The sequence below is a fragment of the Chrysochloris asiatica genome, unplaced genomic scaffold (assembly GCF_000296735.1).
Source record: "Chrysochloris asiatica unplaced genomic scaffold, ChrAsi1.0 scaffold00442, whole genome shotgun sequence".
NCBI lineage: Eukaryota > Metazoa > Chordata > Mammalia > Afrosoricida > Chrysochloridae > Chrysochloris > Chrysochloris asiatica.
In genome coordinates, this window is record NW_006408960.1 from 437,159 (window position 1) to 450,867 (window position 13,709).

The 13,709-nt window shown below is 44.0% G+C and overlaps 1 protein-coding gene across 1 annotated transcript in view; it reads right to left on the reverse strand.

The window, feature by feature from the left end:
* Positions 1-13,709, reverse strand: part of EPS15L1 (epidermal growth factor receptor pathway substrate 15-like 1) — an 84,302-nt gene that overhangs the window by 13,488 nt on the left and 57,105 nt on the right. Inside the window, exons 19-20 of the mRNA XM_006877109.1 lie at positions 3,356-3,416; positions 2,624-2,706 (exon numbers count right to left, since the gene is read on the reverse strand). Of these exons, the coding sequence (XP_006877171.1) occupies positions 2,624-2,706; positions 3,356-3,416 (144 nt within the window). The remainder of the gene's footprint in view (positions 1-2,623; positions 2,707-3,355; positions 3,417-13,709) is intronic.

Sequence of the window (13,709 nt, forward strand, 5' to 3'; positions counted from 1 at the left end):
GGTGCGGCAGGATAAGCACTGGACTGCTAACCACAAAGGCAACAGTTCAAACCCCAGCCACTCTACGGGACAAAGACAAGGCTTTTTGCTCCTGCAAAGATTCACAGCTTCAGGACTCAATGGCACCTAACAACAACCAAAATTACAGACACCAAAACGCTTGCTAATTCAACAATGTTTGCATGTGCAATTCAGTGGCAATGAGGCGGTTCACCACATTATCCGATCATTCTCAGTGTCCATGTCCAAATGATTCCACCACCATTAGCAGATGCTCAATGGCCCGAAGCATAGGAAGCCCTGGCCCGCCCCTCGCAAACGCACCTGCCTATTCTAGATAGTTAAGGATTAAGACGTTATTCTAGATATTTAAGGATGCTTTCGAGCTTGCACTTTGTAACATGTATCAGGACTCCATTCCTTTCTATGGCCACTTGGCATTTCACTGTATAGATGGACCTCATTCTTATCCATCATCTGTGGATGGACACGAATGGTATTTCACTCTTCTGTGGTGAAAATATACACAACTAAATATATGCCAATTCAACAATTCCTACATGTATAATCAGTAGGGAATTTGAAAGAAAGCGAATGCACTCTAGCCTAGATAATATCTATTAAATTCTTTTGGGGGAAAACCCCAACTGAAATTGTTGGTGTAAACACCCTTCCAGAGGACACTGCTGGAATTGGCTTGCCAACGGCCACTCTCCTTCAGTCACACCACACAGAGGGCCTAAGAGCAGGGACAGGTCCCTCAGCCTGCCTCCCTGCCCCTACTTCCCCACCCGCTCAGATGGAGAGAGCCAGTGAGGTAAAAAAACAACCAAAAAAAGCCACCTTACTTTCGCTTCCTTCAGCATTTTATTTTTATCCACGATGTTGTTCTTGAAAAACATCTAACCCACAGGTAAAAATAAAGTAAGGCCCTACAAGGGCGGGCTGGTACCAAGCATGGGAGTGTCATGAGCTCAAGGCCAAGGGAACTGAGGACACACAATGCAGTTCCAGACGCACCCGCTCCCTGGCACCATCCAGCAAGGCCCAGCCTAGCACCTCAGATGAACGGGAGGAGGGTGGGGGGATGGTCTTCAGGTTGGGGAGGGCAGGACATGGCTCAGCACCATCTCCCTGGAGGGTCTCAGCAGCTGTGGGCAACAGCTAGGTCTGAGAGACCGGGAAGGGTGTGGAAGGGCATTCCCAGTGGTCCAGAGCTGAGCGACCTCCCCAAGGCTGGTCGTTGGCAGAGCACCTAGAGAGCCTCACTCTGTTCAACCCTTCTAGAAGCAGGATTCCTCACTCAGCTCTCAACCATAGCTGGGCATGTGGTGGGGGTAGGGAAGGGTGACAGGGAGTCACTGCAATCCCCACCTCTGTGCCCAGCTGAGGTTTCTGACAGCTTGGGACATTGGACCCCTTCCCGAGCGATTGCTGCCACCTTGTGGTGGACCCAAGTCAGGTACCAGCCCCGAATAGTTTTCTGATTTCTGGGGGCAACTTCCACCCACTCAGTTGGGGAGCTCCTGAGAGCAGAACTGGGGTAAGTAAATGGGCAATGTTCTGGGGACATCCACTCAAATGCCCTGCTTACTCCCCCCAAAGAAGCCAAGTTTAACAGCCACTAAGCAAGGTGTGGTGCTGTGGCTTAATGAGTTTGACTGCAAGGTCGGTTTGAACAGCAAGGTTCAAGCTCACCAGTCACTCTTTGGAAACCCTAAACAAGGTCAGTATGAGTTGGAACCAACTCAACAGCACTTAACAACAACAAGAAGCCAGGTGTGAGGCTGCAGGGTATGTACCGGGCCACTCCTCGGGAACCCTATCCAGGGTCGCTACAAGTTGGAACCAGCTCGATGGCACTAAACAACAAAGCAAGGTGCAGGTCTGCAGGACAGAAGTCAGAGGCCCCTCAATTACACGGACCACCCGTACCTACCAGGGGCTGGATGAGAAGGGCCTGTACGAGGAGGCAAGTGGAGAGCCCAGGACCTGGCCCAGGGCGCAGGGACACGAAAGTCACACTGCAAGAAAGGCACCCTAACAGGCAGCTGAGCCTCCATGCACACCCCATTCCTCACTTCCTAGCAGTGTCCTCTGGAATTTGCCTCATTAATCATGGGCTCCTTCTGGTCTGAATTTGTCCATGTTGAACAGCACCTACTGACGGGCTTCCTGCTCTCTGACTCCTTGAGTAATGAGACAGCCTGTTGGGGTCAGACCACGCAGATCCTATAACTTCAGATCCCATGGGAATAGCACACTCCGCCATCCTTCAGTCCTCTCTCCACACCCTGTCAGGCCTACTGCCACCTCACACCTCACCATCCTCAGTCACACGGCCTGAGTTCGGACACCAATGTCTCAGCTGCACTGCTCATGTCAAAGCCCACCAGGTACCTCCAAGAGCTTCAGGGGGAGCCATGGTGCCTTCACCCAGAACGGAATTCTGGCTCCAGCCCTTCCCCTCGGAGGAAGGGAAACAGATCCCCAAGGCCTGCTCCTCTCTGTCAAGTCACAAGATGAAGGAGGTACATGCAGGACATAGGTACATAAGTGACAGTCAGTGGCACCAGGCAACCCACACAGTGACAAGAGGCATGGGGTGCCACAAGGACTTTACCTTGGACATCTGGCTGAAGTCAGCAAAGCCCTCAGCACTATTGAAGGACCCACTGCCGAAGGGGTCTAAGGTTCCAAAGGGATCTGCAAGTGGCACAAAGAAAGTCAGAGTTACAGGTCTTCGACAGGACACAGTCTCGGGGACGACACCCCCTAGGACCAGCCCACTGCTCTGAGGCTGTTCAGATCGGACGTGCCAGTGATGTGTGTGAGTGAATGGTCTCAACAAGGCTCCGCCCATGGAGCTCCTTGACAACAATCTCACCCCATGGGGCTTCTCACCAAGGGCCTTGCTCTGTCCCTGCCCATGGTCCACCTATCTCCATGAGATGCTTTCTGGCCAAGACAGCCAGCTCCAATCAGAGAGCCTGCTGGGCCAGGCAGCTCCCACTCACATGACCCCCCTTCTAATAAGTCTTATCTTGTAAGATGAGGCTCCTTCACACAGTACCCAGCACCCAAATCAGCACCCTTAATCAAACTTAGATTCTTTTAGGAAAAAAACTTAAGACACAAGCCAGTGATTTCTAGAGAAGAGCTAACAACGTCAGGGCTAGGATTGAATCCCTACTGCCGGATACCCTCCCTGCTCAGCCTGGGGGTTACTGACTAAAGAATGATATGAGCACTGAACACCAGTTTGGGAAAGGAAAGCGCTAACTGGGGGTGGGGGTGGGGGGGTGTCCTTCACTGTCCATGGAAGAATCAGAAAGAAAATATACATCCTTCTCACCTGATCCTTTTGAGGAGATGCTGGAGGATGAGAAAGGATCACTGGACTCAAAGGGGTCGAGCTGAGTGGAAGGAGAGAGGAGAGAATCAAAAGTGGCTCATTTGCTCCACCCTTCATTCATTCATGCACACACATCTCCTGACAAGCAGGAACACAGCCAGGGCCAGGCTGCGGGGAGAGAACGTGTCTAAATCAAGCCCTGGAGATGTGCTCTCAGTACAATATGGTGGACTCCCCACAGACCAACTCTCCTGCAGGTAACACCGTCACTCTCTGGACAAAACATGAAAGCAGCTAACTGAAGGTTCGGGAAGTGAACCAGAGTAAGCAGGGAGATGTTGGAGAAGAACTGGGACTTGGCCAAAGAGATCAGCACAAGGAAAGTTTTCTGCCCTGGTGGCTAGAATCTGAGAGAAGACAGCAGTTACAACCCCAATAGGACAGGCACCATTTTCCTGGTCTTAGGTCTGAGGCCAGAGAAAGGAATGCCTGGACAGTTCCTACTGTGGAAAAGTGAATGGACATCAGAAAGGAGAGAGGCCCAGATGGGAGTCCTGAATTCCATTCTAGTCCCACTCTCAGGCTGACTTGCAGTTAAGGCTAAAAGAACTAAACTGAGATCTGAACTTCTGCCCACTGCAGGAGAGACAGGGTGCAGTGCAAACCTAAGTTTATGGCCAACTCAAACAGAACATCAACACTCTTGGGAGGAGAATCCAGTCTTGTTACTGCAGCACGCCTTTCATAATGCATACGAGTAATTCTAAATCAGTCAACATAAAAGAACCAGAAAAACGTGGGCCCTGACTGAGGAAGAAAGGAGCTCTGGTGGCACAGCAGTTAAAGTCTGGCTGCGAAGCAAAAGGGCAGCAGTTTGAATCTACCAACTGCTCCAGGGGAGAAAACTCTGGTCGTCTGCTCTCATACAGATTTACAGCCTCGGAAACCATATGGGGCAGTTCTACTCTGTCCCATGAGTCGGAATTGACTAGACAACAGTGGGTTTGATTTGGGTATCAAGCGAAAGAATGGAGTCCTGGTGTGGCACTGCAGGGTGATGCACTGAACCACAAAGTCAGCGGTTCAAACCCACCAGCTGCTCCTCGGAAACCCTATACAGGGTTCCTATGAGTCGGAATCGACTCGACAGTACTTAGCAACTATAGCAGGGAAGAATGGTTAACTGCTTGGATATTAACTGGAGGTCCACGGTTCAAACCTCCCAGTGACTTGACAGGAGAAAAGGCCTAGTGATCGGGTCTCATAAAGTCTACAGCTAAGGAACGTCCCACGGAGCAGCTCTGCTCTGTCATATAGGGATGCTATTAATTAGTATCAACTTGACAGTACACAGGAAGACCATCAAGGGAAAAGACAGTTAATGGAGCCAATCCCAAGATGATTCAAATGACGAAATGAAGGAAAATACACTAACAATGAAAGAAAAGACAGGTTACAGCTGAGAAACCGAAATTATAAAAAACATGCAGTTGAAAAGTGTAATATATATTGGGTTAATTTTACTGGGTTAACTAACAGTGTAAACTTGACCAGGTTAACTAAACAGCAGAATGGCGACAACAGAGAAAAGAGTAAGTGAATTTCATGGCACATCAGCAGAAACTGACCAATATAAAAAAAAAGAGGAAAGAAAATGGAGCCTCAGGGACTGTGACACAACATTAGCAAGTGTAACGTAAGCGTAATAAAAGCTTCAAAAAGAAGAGAGAAAGAGGACAGGGCAGAAAAAACATTTGCAGAAATAATGGCTGTGTGCTGGTGGCCAGGAGGCAGGCTTGCAGAATGTGCCCTTTGGTTGTTTAAATGATTATATATTCTTGAGTGTTTTTGTGTACATCTAAAAGGAAAACAGAAGAAAATACAGTTGAATGGTGATGCACGGAGGAGACTGCAATCATGGCAATGAAACAATGAGTGTAAAACCGATGTTCTCCCATGTAAAGTATTACTCAATTCACAATAAAAACTTCAAAAAGCAAAAAAACCCTAAGTTAAAAAAAGAGATTTGATGTTGATGTGCAAACTGCCAATGCATTAGACTACCAAGACCATGTTGGAAGATGTGGGAATGGATGAAGATGGAGATGATGGCCCAGTTCCTCTATCAAATGCTAATGCGGCAATATCATAAAAGTCATTTCATAGTACACCCACCACAAGAGTGAGCCCCTTCCTCCTGAGGATGATGAAAACAAAGAAAAGAGACTACCCATATCATAGTACACCCACAAGAGTGAGCCTCTGCCTCCTGAGGATGATGAAAACAAAGAAAAGAGACTACCCCTCTGTTTGGGAAAAGAACTTCTGAAAGTTGACCAGGGAACAATTTTTGAATTTACTCTGGCTCTACACTACTTAGACATCAATGTTTTGCTTGATGTTACATGAAAGACTGTTGCTAACATGGTCATGGAGAAAACGCCTAAGAAGATTTGCAAGACTTTCAACATCAAAAATGACTTATTGAAGAGGAGGAAGCCCAGGTGTGCAGAGAACCAATGGTGTGAAGCCAAGTGAGAAGTTGTGCCTGACGCTGTAAACACTGTTAAGGTATGATTTCAAATGCAAGTTGCACTGCTCTGCTTTTAACTGTTAATATTAGACAAACAGCAGACAAATGCAGCAGCAAACCCATGGAGTTAGCAGAGTACTGTCCTCATTACCTGTGTAGTTTCCAAAACTTACAGCTGAATTTCTTCTAGTGTGACCAAAAGTGTTGTTTTTTCTTTGCTCTGAATAAAACTGAACTTTGGGTTCTTTATAAAAAAACAAAAAACAAAAGAAGACTAGAAAAGAACACACAGAATCACTGTACCAACAAGAATTGGTGGATTTCAATCATTTCAAGAGGCTTATTGTTGTTGTTTGTAGTCAGCAGTTCAAGCTTACCAGCTGCTCCTCAGAAACCCTATACAGGGTCACTATGGGTCAGAACCGACTTGACGGCACTTAGCAACAACAACAATTGTTGTTAAGTGCCACTGAGTGGATTCCGACTCATACCAATTCTGAATCCAAGACAAAGTTGGTGGATTTGAAATGCTGACCTCACAGTTAATAGTCCACTGTTTATCCTACAGCAACATGCCAGGATTCCTAATAACTATTTACTGAGTGATTATTTACGTGGGGCCCTTTTATAGTCAGAATAGATAACTGATGGCACTGAGGTAATACACAGAGCCACTCAACCAAAATGAAACGGTCAATGTTCAACCATTTCAAAAGATAGAGCTGTGATCAAGAACCAATGGTACTGAAGGAAGAAGACCATGGTTCACTGAAGGCACTGACAAAAAACAAGGTTCCAGAAATTAATGGAATACAAATTGAAATCTTTCAACAAATGGATGCCATATTGAAGGCACTTACTTGTGCATATCAAGAAATCTTGAAGACAGCTACCTGGCCAACCAATTGGAAGAGATCCACATCTGTGTCTATTTCAAAGAGAGGTGACCCATCGGAATGCAGAAATCATTGAACAATATCAATACCACACACGAGTAAAATTTTGTTAGAGATAATTAAAAAATGGTTGCAAAAGTACAACAACAGGGAATTACCAGAGATTCAAACCGGATTCAAAAGAGAACACGGAACTACAGATATCATTACTGACATCAGATGGATCTTGACTAAAAACAAAAAATACCAGAAAGATGGTTTTACTTGTGCTCTACTGAGAAAGCACAAAGGCTTCTGACTATGTGGATCATGACAAATGATGGTTGCAGAACACTTAACTATACTCAGCGACCAAGATGGAGTCATTAGAACTGAACAAAGGGATATGGAATGGTTTAAAATCAGGACAGGTGTGTGTCAGGGTGGTATCCTTTCACCAAACTCCTTCAATCTGTATACTGCGCAAACAATCCAAGAAGCTGGATTATATGAAGAAGAACAGAAGAACGCTGCATCAGGATTGGAGGAAGACTTATTAACAACCTGCAATATGCAAATGATACAACGTTGCTTGTTGGAAGTAAAGAGGACTTAAAATACTCACTGATGAAGATCAATACGGATTGTACCTCAATGGGAAGAAAACAAAAATACTCATAAATGGACCAATAAATAACATCACGGAGAAAAGTCTGAAGTTGTCAAAGACTTCACTTTGTTTGGATCCACAATCAACCCTCATGGAAGCAGCAGTCAAGAAATCAAACGATGTATTATTGCGTTGGTCAAACCCGTGGCAAAGAACTTCTTTAAAGCATTTAAGGGCAAAAATGTCATTTTGAGGACTAAGATGATACATGGTATTTTCAATCACATCACATGCATGTGAAGAGTCATGGTATGGTGTTGTAGGATACACACTGGACTGCTAACTGCAAGGTTGGTGGTTTAAACTCACCAGTCACACTTTAGAAACCCTATACAGGGTCACTATGAGTGGGATTTGACTTGATGGCACTTAACAACAACAATATGCATATGAAAGTTGGAAGGAAGACTGGAGAAGAATTAAATAAGGAAGACTGGAGAAGAATAGATGCATTTGAGTTATGGTGATGGAGAAGAATATTAAAAGTCCCATGGACTGCCAGAAGAACAAACAAATCTGTCTTGGAAGAAGTACAGCTAGAATGCTCCTTAGAAGACAGGATGGTGAGCTTTCATATCTTATACTTTGGACATGGTATCAGGAGGGACCAGTCCCTGGAGAAGGTCATCGTGTTTGGTAAAATGGAGGGTAAGAGAAAAAGAGGAAAGCCCCCCACAAAGAGATAAACTGACACAGTGACAGCACCAAGGGGCTCAAAAGTAACAATTATGAGGCTGGCACAGGATCTGGCAGGGCTTTGCTCTATTGTACTAACTCAACAATACCAACGAACAACAACATCACGCATAAGGACAAAGTGACTATTTTAATACATGACCAAAAAGGTTTCAACACAACAATATTACCAAAGATAAAAGGGAGCAGCCTTTTATTGCTAAAAAGGTCACCTTACCAGGAAGACACACAATTGCAAACAGTATACACCTAACAGAGCTTCAAAATACAGGAAGTGAAGCCTGACGAAATTAAAGAGGATACAGACAATTCCACAATCACGTAGAAGAACAACCCACACTCAGGAATTGATCAAATGTCATGGAAAAATCTGGAAGTGGTTAAGGGTAATGGTTGGACATGACGCACATGTCGCATATGAAGAGTAAGTGAAATGTCCAATGTCTTGTTACCTATGTATTTATTATCATTAAAACAAAAATGGCGATGATAAACATTGGCAGTACCAACACAGATGACCTGAGCTACACTGTGGACCACACTGACCTAACTGGTGTAAGAGAAGCTGAACACACACCAGCAGACACAGGGTCCTGACAGGTATGCAAGGCAGTTCACTAACAGCTCATATGCTGGGTCACAAAGCAGTTCTCTGTACATTCCACAACTGAAAACACACAGTATGCTCTCTAATACCAACCGAAATCAATTAAAAATCAGCACTGCTTCCAGTGGGGAAAAACACCCAAATAGTTACACTTGAAACAACACACTTTAAACTACCTACCACACAGAAAACTGGAAAACACTTCATGCTGAATGTCAACAGAGGTACAACACACCCAGGTTTCAGGACACACGGATAGCAGTTTTTCCTGTCGCTGAGTGGGTCCTGACTCAGAGCAACCCCACATAACACAGTAGAACAGCTCCACAGCATTTTAATACACTATCATCTTTGTGGAAGCAGATCACCACATTTTTCTCCCTCGGTGACACTGAGTGGGCTCGAATCATCCATCTTTCAATTAGCAGCTAAGTGCTTGACTGGTGCGCCACCTGTTCTTTAAATACCCATACGTCACATTAGCTGGAGTCCTGGTGTGGTGCTGTGGGTTAGTGCGTGGGACTGCGAGGTCGGTTTGAACCACAAGGTCAGCGGTTGAAGCTCACCAGCTGCACCTTGGAAACCCTGTATACTATGAGGCAGAATCAACTTGACAGAACTTAACACCAACAAAAACAAGATTGGATCTTAAGACGCTAAGAAGAGAAAATCAAAGCAGTTACATGAGAACTTAAAATTAGACTTCTGGTTTTGGCGGCAGTGGAGAAAGTCAGGTAGGGAAATCTCCATGCTTGAGAGGGACTGAGAGCTCATGCAAGAAGCGCTCACAGAACAACTCCAGAGCTCCGGATCTACCATAAGGTCCAGGATGTCAGTTTCCCGCACTCGCAAGTGAGAAGATTACAATATTAAGGAAAATACTGCGAGTTAGGAATCGGAAGACGGGACTCCCTCTGTGGCTACCCTGCTCTGTCAGAGTTTAGAGGGCGGGGCTACAGCCATTCCTGTTCAGTGAACGTGCTCTAAAAGCGGCACAGAGACACTTGCATAAAGAGGCGCGGGAGAGTCTACACATTTCTCCTGCATCTTCCCTGGAGCGCCTTCTTCACTCAGCCAGGACGCCATCAGATGGGTGAATGTGCACCCCCCAAAATCAGCCCTGACTCTGCAGTTCCCCCTCAGAGAGAGGGAGCTTTGCGGCCACTGATGACATCAGCCATGCAGACATAGGCCTAAGATTGATTTGAGCTGGACTATTGATGGCTGCGTGCCTTGGAGTTGGTTCCGACTCCAGGCAACCCTGTGCAGGGTTTCCGGGGCTGTGGATCTTTGCAGGAGCGGAGCGCCTAGGCTTTCTCCCGCAGAGCGGGTAGTGGTTTCAAGCTGCTGACCTTGTGGTTCACAGCCCCATTCGTGGCTGCTGCGCTACTTGGACTCCATGTGCAGGACCCTTATAATACAATCTGTAAAACCCCAACATAAAAGGACTCAACCATCTCGAGATTTGCACTGTGCACACACCGACACCTAACTGACCTACAGAGACAAAAATAGTGGACTATCTTCCTCCCATTAACTTCTCAGTATCTACCTGCGCACCTCTACTGTAGTGACTAGAGGAGGGGCCTGAGTGAGTGGACACCCTCACCCATTGCTGGAGGCTTCTACCTTGCACACACACACTGTGTAGCTCGGGACAGTTGACCATAGCTTCATTTCTGCTCCAAAGTGGTGGTATTTGTCTCTGCATTTATATTACTTCTGTTTTTGGTCCTTTTGATCACACATCTTTCCTGGAGGTGGAGTCTTTTCTCCCTACGTTACCCAAGAAGAGACAGCAATCGTGGTCATATAGCCAAGCTATAAGCATACCCCACAATATTCTACCACTGAGACAAGAGCCAACAACACCTGCTAAGCATTACATGTGAAAAGGGAAGCCTATCTCCTGATCATATTCACCAGGAGACTCCCAGTAGGCTTAATAACAAACAACAAACATCCAATTAAGCTTTTAAATAAAAAAAACATAACTATGAGAAATGACGAATAAAAAACAACAAACGATATCGAAACATGTCCAAAAACAGAAGAGAGTAGCTGAGACAAATGAGCTAGAGACAGAAAAGGGCTTTCTAGAAGAGGAAGAGCAGGTTTTTGATATGCCTGAGAAAGAATTCTGAAGAATGATATGGATACAAATTCAAATGCTCCAAAAAGGGGTGGAGGAAAACAAGGAAGAAGTCAGGAAAGTACTACAAGAGCAATCAAATATAGGATTGATACAACATTGGAAACAATTCAAAACCTGCAAAAAGAGGTCCAGATGATTAATAATGAGATATCAGAAATGGACAATACACTGAAAGGGGAATGGAGTAGAACAGAAGAGATGGAATCCAGAACTAGCGAGTTGGAAGACAAATCCCTTAACAATGCTAAGATAGAAGAGCAAGAGGAAAAAAGGATAAAAAAATCTGAAGAGAGCCTACAATTCATGCTGGATAACATGAAGAGGAACAACTTAAGAATTATTGGCATTCCGGAACAGGAAGAATCAGAGAAGTCCACAGAAAAGATAGCTGAAGAGCTTTTGGAAGAAAATCTCCCTAACATCTTGAAAGATGAGAATATAAACATGCAATAAGCTGAACATACCCCAGGAAGGATAGACCCCAAAAGAAAGTCACCAAGGCATATAATAATCAAGCTCTTCAAAATCAAAGACAAGGAGAAAATACTAAAAGCAGCCAGGGAGAAGAGAAATGTCACTTATAAAGGCAAGCAGATCAGATTAAACTCTGACTATTCAGAACAAATCATACAGGCAAGAAGGCAATGGGGAGACATATACAAAATCCTACAAGAAAAAAAACCGCCAACCAAGAATTGTCTATCCAGCAAAATTATCAATCAAATATGATGGGGCAATCAAGACAATCCACAATAAACAGAACCTGAGAGATTTTATCACAACCAACCCAGCACTAAAACATCCTGAAGCAAGTTCTGTGGACTGAAAACCAACAGGAACAGACAACAACCAGAGACTGACAGGCATGGCAACACCACCTGGAACTCAGTCAACGGAAGCAGAGTCCAGAACAGAACAAGACTACAACAACGAACTCAAAGGAGCTGGGAGGTCAACCGAAGATCAAAATTATATCAATTGTCAAAGAAGGGACAAATGTAGCGGCAGAGATACAGGAGGTGAGGATGCCAGGCAAATTACAGGATATAATGGATTCTCTTAAAGGGAGAGAAAAGTTAGTAGACTATAAGGTAACACCAAAGAATGTAAATACTTCACAACTTACCATGATAATGAACTTGCAAGTAGAACAAACAAACATGAAAACTAAGTACAAACCGACAAGAAATAGCACAAAAAAACACAAACCCAACACAAGAAGGCATGCAGAACAAAAGAATGAACAGCACTACCAAAAAAGTAACATAATGGCAGGAATTAACTCATACCTATAGAATGTCATATAGTCAATTAACTCATACCATATGAACGTCAGTGGGTTGAATGCACCAGTGAAGAGACAGAGAGTGGGAAAACAAGACCCTTCAATATGCTGCCTGCAAGAGACACACCTTACACACAAAGACAAAAACAGACCAAAAGTTAAAGGATGGAAAAAAATTTACCAAGTTAACTGCAACAATAAACAAGCAGGAGTGGCAATACTAATCTCCAACTTCAAGATAAAAACCAGCATAAGAGATAAAGAAAGACACCATCTCATGATCAAAGGGTCAATTGAGCAAGACGACATAATACGCTCTTAATGAAACAGCACCAAGATACATGAAGCAAACCTTAGTGGAATTGAAGAAAGAAATAGATAAATCTATAATTATAGTGGGTGATTTTAATATGCCACTTTCGAAAAGGGACAGACCAACCAGAAACACTCGACAAAGTTAGAGAGGAACTAAACAACACAATCAACCAACTCGACCTCACAGATATATACAGAGCATTCAATCCAACAACAGCACAATATACATTCTTCTCCAGTATGCATGGATCATTTTCCAGAATTGACCATGTGTTAGGTCACAAAGCAAGCCTCCATAAATTTACAAACATCAAAATTCTACAGAGCATCTTCTCAAATCATAATGCTATAAAACTAGAAATTAACAATAAGAAGACCAAAGAAATAAAGTTGAATACATGCAAACTGAACAACACCCTGCTTGAAAAGTGACTGGGTAAAAGAAGAAATTAAACGTGAATTCACAAAGTTCCTAGAAACAAAAGAGAATGAAAACACAACATACCAAAATCTTTGGGACACGGGAAAAGCAGTGCTGAGAAGACAATTTATTGCGATAAATGAGCACATTCAAAAAGAGGAAAGAACCAAAATTAACACATTAATGCAGTATCTCCAACAATTGGAAGCAGACCAGCAGAGGGAACCTATAGTCACCAAAAGAAAGGAAGTAATAAATATAAAAGCAGAAATAAAGGAGATGGAAAATCGAAAAACAACAGAAAGAATCAACAGGACAAGAAGCTGGTGCTTTGAAGGGATTAATAAAATTGACAAACAACTGGCAAAACTAACAAAAGAAAAGAGGGAGAGGATGCAAATAACTCACATTAGAAACCACATGGGCAATGTCACAACAGAACCAAATGAAATCAAAAGGATAATAACAGAATACTATGAAGAGCTGTACTCCAACAAGTCTGAAAACCTAGAAGAGATGGATACATTTCTAGAAAAATATGACCTACCTAAACTTACTCAGAATGAAGTAGAAAGCTTGAACAAACCCATAACAAAAGAATTTAAGATTAGTCACTAGGTGTGTGAAAACAGTAGTTGGGAAAGCAGAGTTTCGGCCCCATTTTAAAGTCTAGCCTCCGTGAATTTTCTGACAGCAGTGCCTCTAACCTTGAAGATGATCAAGCCATTTACCTAAAGGAGACATTCTTAATTCTCTCAGGTCTGGCAGGGGCCAGGGTATCATAATGTATTAATGTA